We start from the raw sequence: 9,384 nt of genomic DNA on the forward strand, positions 1-9,384 counted from the left end.
TAACTGTGGTCCTCCCTACCAAGTTCAATGTCAATCACCACTGAACCAACTAACGATCGGTGTAAATAAGGTGTTCTTTAGTTTTTATGTATATTTTCTGAAATGCATGCAACTTGTAGAAAGATAACACATATATGGTGTTACATTTGTATTTTGATGTTCAAATAACACACTCATTTTTCGATGTCTACTTATTGAGAAAGTACTGCACGCGATGCACCATATATTAATTTTTTTTTGCAAATTTGTTTTGGGCCTTGTTTGGATTTGCCGATTTCAGCTGGAATTTCTTCTAGTTTGCTAACAACCACGAAGGATTTAGCTGATTTTTCGTGTTAATTAACGATATGTGTTTTTAGGATATTCGTTAAAAGGCACTGTTTTTCTTTCTGGGTTTTGTTTTTTATTATAATAGGAAAAATGGAGTTAATCTTAATCTATCTAGCTGATTATAGATTTTGGGATAGTTACTCATCAATTGGTTTTGAAAACTTTAAGGTAGGGTACTAGGAAGATAGAAAGTTGGGTGCTCTATGCTATTGCTATGGTTATATATGTCTTTTGACTTTGGTCTCAGATACTGGAAAAAACAAATACTTGTATGTTGTTTCATGTATTCACTTAATTGATGTTTTTTCTTTTTTGTTTTTATTTGGGAGGACAACATAAAATTCCTGGGTTTATCTTAGTGTTCTGAATTCTGTTATGCATTTGTGTTGAGTTTGGTCATATGATCATCATTATGCATAAACTTATTCAAGATTCTAAAGATGAGCCAGCCAAGTTGGCTGCTAAACTCTATGCGGTGTGTGTTGTTTTCTCTTACACGAATTTCATTAATTATTCTTTTTACCACTTATAAAAACTAGGCATACTTGCAATTAATTTGGTGAGTGTTTCAGATACTACAACATATGCAATCGACCGGGAAGGAACATTCGATGCCATATCAAGTAATATCAAGGTAAAAACGTCTGCAAGTTAGCACTCAAACTTGTTTGTATACAGAATTTAATTATTTAGACGTAGGGCTCTTTTGTAGTAAGCTAAGATAGTAAAACTGAGAATCTAATACAGATTGTCTTTATAAGGACACACAGTTATTTCTGAAATTATCCTTTCACATATGTTAAGATATCAGCTATTGGTGCGATGGGAAATGAAATAATAACCGGAATGGTTTGTTGAATTGCATTGTGTGTGGTTTGGTGAATGTCGATTGATGTTAGGTGGGCTTTGGAGCTTCTTTCCAAATTTAAGATGGTTGAATTTGTTTAGCTAGTTTGTGTAGTTCAGCTTGAATAGTGTGCTTGAAGCTAATGGATTCTTCCATGGGAACACCTTTATTTGTTTGACTTTGAAAATGGATCACAAACTTAATTATCAAAGCATCTTATGGACTTAATTGTCTCTGCGGTGCATCGGTGATTGTATAGTTAAGCTTATATTATATTTATTATTCTTAGTAATAGACCATATTTTGTTTGTGTTTTTGCTTCGGTCCAAATTCTGGCTTCATGCATATCACTGTTTCTTCTTACTTAATGCTATTTTGGTATAGGGCGATGGAGACTATGATCAACCAACATGTTAGTCAAGTGACTCCAAACAACACAAGAGGGGGGTGAATTGTGTATTCGAAAAACCAATTAAAAATAAGCACTTAAATTTTTTTAACCAAATAAAAATAACTTGTAGCGAGAAATAAAAGAGATGAAATGGTAAGAAGAAAAACACAAAGAAATTATCCTGGTTCGGCAAAAAACAAAGGGCCTACTCCAGTCCCCAAGGAAAGCACCTTGAGATTTCACTAAACCAAGCTTTTATAACAGGATAAGCTAATAACCTTTACAACCGAGAACTCTCAACACAAACAATGGGATATCACCTCCCTTGTGCAAGAGCCTCTAAACCAAGAGATATCACCTCTCTTGAAAACCTTGGGATCACACCCAATACAAAAGAAATTACAATGATATTACACCAAGTGTGTAGATATAACAAATTGAAGCACAAGTACTACAAAGTAAACTATGTAGTATAAAAGAGCTCTCAAGTAAATATATTAGCAAGTGTAGAAATAATGAGAGTGATGAGTATTATTTTCTATATGATTTTGATGTAAAAATTCAGTGCTTCAAATGGATGGCACAAGACTCTATTTATATAGAAAATGGAATGAGAATGAAGTGCAAAACAAATACTAGCCGTTAGCTGAGCAAAACACGTCTGGAAAATATTTTTCTTCATTGCACTTTAATTCCATGATGATCATAAAATAAAATCCAATTTATACCATTTTAACCAAATAGCCGTTGTAACAATAATGGTCCATTGAAAACAAATATGCCATAATCACATTGAAATCAATTTGGCTATGATCTCCAACATGCCATTTTGAGAAACACGTAGACATGCTAAGATTAATTTCAAAAGCATGGTCAAAAATATTCTTAAAGACATAAAGAAATCATGCAATTTTAAAATAATTTATGTCAAAATATTTTTATGTAAAATCATATTTAAATAAAAATTATTGTGAGTGTGTGATATATTCTCAAGAGAGCTATTTTTACTACTCACATAAGGATCATAAAAATATGTATGTGTATTATAACTCAATAAGTCTATAACTCAAGTCTTGAAAAGCTTGACCCTCTTTTCCGCTTTTTGCATCCTTGTCATTCTCGGACTCTTTTGTCAATCATCAAAACAAAAATATTCCTGTCAAGGCATATATTCACACAACATGGTCTTGATATTGAAGCATTGCAGTCATCACGTCTTCCTTTAATTGGTGGTCCTCAAATAGGTAATGATGCTTGTTTTAATATTGCTTAAAGAGTATTTGTGATAGTTTTTCAGTTGATTTGATTTAATTTGTGATTTATGCAGGAACTTCTTCACAAGTTGTGGGTGGTGGTGCAAAGGATTCTAGAGCAGGTTTGGCTGAAAATGAGGCTCCCAAAATGGAACCCTTTGCTTTTGGTCGACCACCAATTGCCCCAACTAGTGGAGCTCCTGATTATTATCAAGGAACTGTAGCTCAGCGGAGTAATCAATCTTTTGATCAAGGAAGTCCCTCTAGTTTGGATTCTAGGTCTGCTAACTCACAGTCACAAGACAGACGTGATGCTGCCAACTGGGATAAACAGGTGAATCAAAAGGATGGTAAGAAAGGTGTCACAAAAAGAAAGAGGGGAGATTCAACATCACCTGTGGAAATGCATGTTGACGGTTCATCTCCAGTGGATCCTCGCAACACTGGTGTCACTTCATGGAAGGGGAAAATGATCAAGGTCGAACCATCAGATAGTATTCCAGCTAAAAGTGGTGAAATGACCAACTTTAATGCGGTTCCAAATAATAGTCAAATGTAGAATATTTCGAATTCGCCTGGTAACATGAATACAATGCTCAGGACAAACCCAGAAGGTCATCATTTATTGGCAAAGCAAACCGATTTGTCAAAGAATTGCAATCCAATAGTGCAGGCCCTAAATTCAAAGTATCCGGAAGACTTGGAAGTTCCCTCTGCACATGTTGCTCCAGCGAAGCTGCAAGGTGGTTCCCTACCTCTTACACATGTTATTAGAGGTGCAGGAATCAAAATAAAGACGGATAACCTTTTGAAGGGTGTATTTGGATTGAGGGTTTGAGAAGGTTTTGGAAGGGAGGGTTTTGGTGGACTTTAAAAAATTGAAAGAATAACATGATGTCTATGAATAAATGATCATATAACATTCCTTAATTTAGAAAAGAAAAATAAGTCCTCCCCTCCCTTTCAAAATCTTCCATCCAAACATACCTGAAAAATCTCAGGTTCCCCAGTTTCTTCTAATGTTCTTTCTGGTAATATGATGGCAAATTTTCAATGCAGTTAGTACCTCCATCCCTTGGTTCTAGTAAAGGATTGGGAAAAATTTCAAGTATTATTCATGATGCAACTTCATCAAACTGCTTTGCTCTTGGGTTTGAGAACTGAAAACAATCTAAAATATTTTTATAATTAAATGCCAAGGCCTACTATTTATTGGTGGAATTTGAGAAAAGACTATGAATATTTCTACTAATGTTAAATCATGGAGATAATGATTGAATAAGTTTTACGGGAACAATCTATAATTTCGACTTTTGTGCCCACGACTATTCATAGAAAAAATGTATTGAATTTCAGGTGCTTATGCTGGGGTTCGTCGAGTGTTGGCAGGTCCTGCTAATGTGTCTGTAAAGTACAAACCGGTTTTCTCAAATTCAATGCAATATGGTGGTTCTCTTGATCGTGATGGGGTGAGTTCAACTACTCTAGCTGATAGACATAAAATATCTCAGGTAAACTGATTTACTTCTGTTTTTTTTTTTTTTTTCTTCTGACTGTGGCTTGCATATGATTGCTTGATCAGATAATTTTATTGGCAGATTGGCAGGCAAAATAGTGGCTCAGAAATGACTATGCTTAGACAAGGTGTTCCCCCTAGAGATACAGGAAAATCCCCAGTTCCTACCGCAGCAACTTCATCTGCCACGCCTTTCAAAGAAAATTAGTTAAAACAGCTTCGAGCTCAGGTCCTTGTTTTTCATGCATTTAGGTAGATATTGTTCCGCTATCTCCATTTTTTTATTTGAAAAAATGGACAGAATTTTATTTTGACTATGTTGTGTAACATTGTTGTTCTATGTACAGAAATTGTTTACCGCCAAAGAAACTACATCTGGAAGTTGCATTTGGAACCTTCAATTCTAGAGAAGGTGACCGATGTTTATATTTTACTTAACATATCAAATATCTTCACTGGCTAACTGGTATATGCAATGTGATGTTAATACAGAATGGTTGTAATAAAGATCTGAATGGCCCCAAAGGAAAATCACAGTCTTTTAATGAACCTGGTAACACACCAGGGGTCATAATGCCATTTGGAAGTTAGACTAATATGAGACAGACTGTAAAAACCCTTCAGGGGCCTCCTCTGCTGGAAAATTTCTAGAGGCTGAGTCTTTGTCGAAGGGAACTGTGGGCCCGAGAATGATTGAGGTTCAAAGAATTAATCTTTTACTAAGATATGTGTTTTTTCTATGTATATAGGATCAGAAAGGATAGCACCTAGGAATGATGAAAAGCGTGATCATGCCTGGGATGGAAATCAGCTTGCACAAGAGCAAGGTGCTTGCACTCCAATTGCCAGCCCACGAACCATTCCGCATGTTCCTATTCCTGCTGGCACCTCCACCCTTCCATCTAATAATTGGCGTGTTGTGATAGCAGTTGATGATTTTGGGGGTGAATCTAGCTCTGCTTGGGATATGCAGTTTTCTGGTGGTGAAGTTGTATCACAATACAACACCCCCTCCGATAAGGAAAAAATTCAAAAAATTGGCTTTGAGCAATCTTTGGAGGCCGTCCGGACCTACACTCTGTGGACAGCTTCAATTGCCACTGAGACTAGCAGAATTCTCAAGGAGGAGCATTCTCACTATCTCTCCTCAGTTACTGGATTGAGGAATTCTTTGTCTCAAGCCGAAGCTGACAATCGCATCAAGGATGAATCTCTTAACACCCTCCAGAAAACATTGGAATATACTATGGATGAGCTCAAGACTTACCGCGAGAGATATCTTTCCTCAAAAGCGAATTACTCCAAGCTGGAGTCGGAGTTAGAATCTCTTCGGCTATCTTGTGTTGAGAAAGATAAGAAAATCGAGAGCATGGAAAACTCTGCTCTTGAGGATTTTGATGAGGGATTTTTGTGTGCTATTCAACAGGTTGAGGTGCTTCATCCTGGCATTGACCTTACCGGAGCAGATTCAAGGCTAATTGTCAGAGGAGGTCGAGTTGTGGATCCTCGAGCCAAAACTTCATTTGGTGTTGTGACTGACCCCTGATTCGCTTGGTGGCCCTCATATGTAGGTGTTATTTTGTGTATATATATATACTAACTACTACTAGTTTAACTTGGAGTTGATATATCTGGTCCAACGACCAAACATTCGTTTAAGGCTTAAGCAGTTATTTTGCCGTTACACATTTGTTGAAACAGTATCACAACTTTTTGAATGGCATTACTGATTTTTATCACATAATTGATGTTGAACTGCCTAGCTATAGTATGAACAATTATATTCATTTATTATCTAATAATCAAAGTTTGAAATGTAAAGACAAAATACTTATTATTGGAAATCGAAAGACTAAACTCAAACATGTCTTCCTTGTGAGAATAAATTTCCTCCACGGGGTTTGCAAATCACTCAAAAATCACGTTTTGGTATCTCACATTACTCACCCTACGAGTAAAGCCCTTGCCTCTCCTTCAGTTGTTTGTTGGTATTTTGGCACGACACCGACTTGTATATGCCTCGGCAAACTCATCAATAATGTCTCAAACAGCAGCCTGCACCAGTAGGCCTTGCTCCCTCGTAAAAGCCGGCATCCACATTGTGTTTAAACCGACCATGGATTGGTTTTTCCCACTGCACCACAATGCTATTTCGACCGAGTAATCCTCTATTTACATGCGCATGCTCTAATGAAGGAATAAACCATCAACTTTTTTTTGATAAAAAATAAACCATCAACTTACTCCCTAAAATATTGTCTTCTCCTCTAATCTTTAAAATATATAAATATGACAAGTAGTTCTTTTTTAACAAAATTCATCAATTTATTCTCCTACGATTTATTGTCCTGTCCAATCTCTTATCTTTTAGTAGATCAAACAAATACAAAATATAAATATGTATCCAATTTTCTAATTGACTTTATATTAATTCATTTTAACCCAAATATTATTTTTCTCTTGAGCATCCCATAAAAATATGAGTTTAATTGTTCTGCACCATCGGTATAAAGCGTTGTCACATCATTTAATAAATGTGACACATCAAATGTTTTTAAATACCATACATAATGTGTCGGTATAATATTGAATGCATGCGTAAAATAACTTTCCACGTATATAAATTAAATTCTAAAAATATTCCCTCGTACAAATATACATAGATCTGTTAAACAGCTCATAATAAGTGACATCTTATTTCTTGTCAAAAAACAAAAAAGTGACATCTTATTTGTTCATGACTTCAACTCGATTAAACCACTAATATATATTCGTTAATGACTTTGTCGCTCTCAAATAAAACCTGAAATAATGCAATGCGTGCTTATTTGATCCGTGTTACATCTGAGATTGTGTCATTAGCACGTTCAGGCAGAATTTGTCACGCACGTAAACTGTTTGATGAAATGCCTCAACGAGATTCAGTGGCTTGGAATGCCATGTTAACTGCCTATTCTCATCTTGGACTTTACCAACAAAGTCTTGGTCTCTTCGATTGCATGAGATTCTCCGATTCCAAACCCGATAACTTCTCCTACTCTGCAGCCATAAGTTCATGTGCGGGTGCATTCGATATTCATTTTGGAACAAAAGTTCATGCTTTGGTTATTGTTTCAGGGTACCGATCTTCTCTTCCTGTCACTAACTCTCTCATCGATATGTATGGCAAGTGTTTGAATCCAAGTGATGCAAGAAAAGTGTTTGATGAGATGAATTATAGTAATGATGTGACATGGTGTTCACTTCTGTTTGCTTATGCAAACTCTTGTAAGTTTGGTATGGCTTTTGATATTTTTCGTAGCATGCCTGAAAAAGTAGAAATTTCTTGGAATATAATTATTGCAGCTCATGCTCGTTGTGGTGAAGTTGAAGAATGCTTACATCTGTTTAAAGAGATGTGTGGGACTCTATATCAGCCAGACCAATGGACTTTCAGTGCTCTCGTGAATGCTTGTGCTGAGTCGATGCAATTGTTATACGGATGCATGGTGCATTGTTTTGTGATTAAATCTGGTTGGAGCACTGCTATGGAGGTAAATAACTCAATTGTAAGCTTTTATTCTAAGTTAGAATGTCACGGTGATGCTGTGAAGGTGTTTAACTCTGGCGGTGCTTTTAATCAAGTGTCTTGGAATGCAATCATTGATGCCCATATGAAAGTAGGGGATACCCAGAAAGCTCTTCTTGCTTTCCAGCAAGCCCCTGAGAAAAATATTGTATCTTGGACTTCTATGATTGTTGGGTATACGAGAAATGGGAATGGAGATTTAGCTTTAAGTTTGTTTTTAGACATGAAAAAGAACTCTTTTCAACTTGATGATTTAGTAGCCGGAGCAGTTCTTCATGCTTGTGCTAGCTTGGCAATCCTAGTTAATGGAAAAATGGTCCACAGTTGCATAATTCATCTTGGTTTAGACAAATATTTATTTGTTGGCAATAGCTTGATTAATATGTATGCTAAATGTGGGGACATAGAAGGTTCGAGACTCGCATTTTGTAACATTAATGAGAAGGACCTGGTTTCTTGGAATTCAATGTTGTTTGCATTTGGACTAAATGGAAAGGGTAACGAAGCTATATGCATGTTCAGAGAAATGGTGGCATCTGGTGTAAGACCTGATGAAGTAACCTTCACAGGGCTGCTAATGACTTGCAGCCACTTGGGGCTTATAGATGAAGGATTTGCTTTCTTTAAATCAATGAGTTCGGAATTTGGACTTGTCCAAGGAATGGATCATGTGGCATGCGTGGTGGATATGCTCGGTCGAGGCGGGTATGTAACCGAAGCACAAAGTTTAGCTAAGAGGTATTCAAAGACAAATAGAGATAGGACAAATTCATGTGAGGTTCTACTTGGAGCATGTCATACACATGGCGATTTAGGAACAGGGAGCTATGTGGGAGAATATGTAAAGAACTTGGAGCCTAAAAAAGAGGTTGGTTATGTATTGTTGTCAAATATGTATTGTGCTAGTGGGATGTGGGAGGAAGCTGAGATAGTAAGAAAGGAAATGATGGATCAAGGGGTGAAGAAAGTGCCTGGTTGTAGTTGGATTGAGATAAGAAATGTGGTGACTGCATTTGTATCAGGAAACAATTCATATCCTTGCATGGATGATATATCTAAGATACTACATTTCCTTGAATTAGAAATGAGACACACATGGCCCATTAGTTTTGATATTGAATGATCTTTTATAAACTAGTTGTGCATATATGTGAAATAACTTGTTGATAAGCAAACTTGTTTGATGTCAAATATGGAGTTCTTTGGTTTTTATGTGTATTTTTGACATGTGTGCAACTTGTAGAAGATAAAAAGGAAAACAATTCAGTTGCAAGTAAATCTGAAAAAATTGAATTATTATAAATTAAAAGAAATATTATATCATAATATATATATATATATATATATATATATATATATATATATATATATATATATATATATATATATATATATATATATGTATGTCATGAATTGCGCACCACTTGTATTTACCGTTGGATTAAATAACTTTTTTTCCCTTACAATTAATGTGGCACC

General features: G+C 35.8%; 2 protein-coding genes across 2 annotated transcripts; both read left to right on the forward strand.

Annotated features, from left to right (window-relative positions):
- The first annotated feature begins 742 nt into the window (after positions 1-742).
- LOC123922674 (chromatin structure-remodeling complex protein SYD-like) lies at positions 743-5,455 on the forward strand. Its single transcript, XM_045975371.1, has 9 exons — positions 743-805; positions 903-964; positions 1,562-1,587; positions 2,750-2,812; positions 2,896-3,564; positions 4,178-4,332; positions 4,420-4,589; positions 4,685-4,749; positions 5,087-5,455. Exons 1-5 carry the CDS (start codon positions 743-745, stop codon positions 3,378-3,380), a joined length of 699 nt encoding a protein of 232 aa, XP_045831327.1. The 3' UTR covers positions 3,381-3,564; positions 4,178-4,332; positions 4,420-4,589; positions 4,685-4,749; positions 5,087-5,455.
- A 1,565-nt stretch (positions 5,456-7,020) lies between these two features.
- On the forward strand, positions 7,021-9,123 carry LOC123919456 (pentatricopeptide repeat-containing protein At2g36980, mitochondrial). The gene has a single exon (XM_045971378.1). The coding sequence runs from the start codon at positions 7,154-7,156 to the stop codon at positions 9,026-9,028; it is 1,875 nt and encodes a 624-aa protein (XP_045827334.1). The 5' UTR covers positions 7,021-7,153; the 3' UTR covers positions 9,029-9,123.
- Positions 9,124-9,384: the final 261 nt, after the last annotated feature.

Source organism: Trifolium pratense, linkage group LG4 (assembly GCF_020283565.1).
Source record: "Trifolium pratense cultivar HEN17-A07 linkage group LG4, ARS_RC_1.1, whole genome shotgun sequence".
Taxonomy (NCBI): Eukaryota; Viridiplantae; Streptophyta; class Magnoliopsida; order Fabales; family Fabaceae; genus Trifolium; species Trifolium pratense.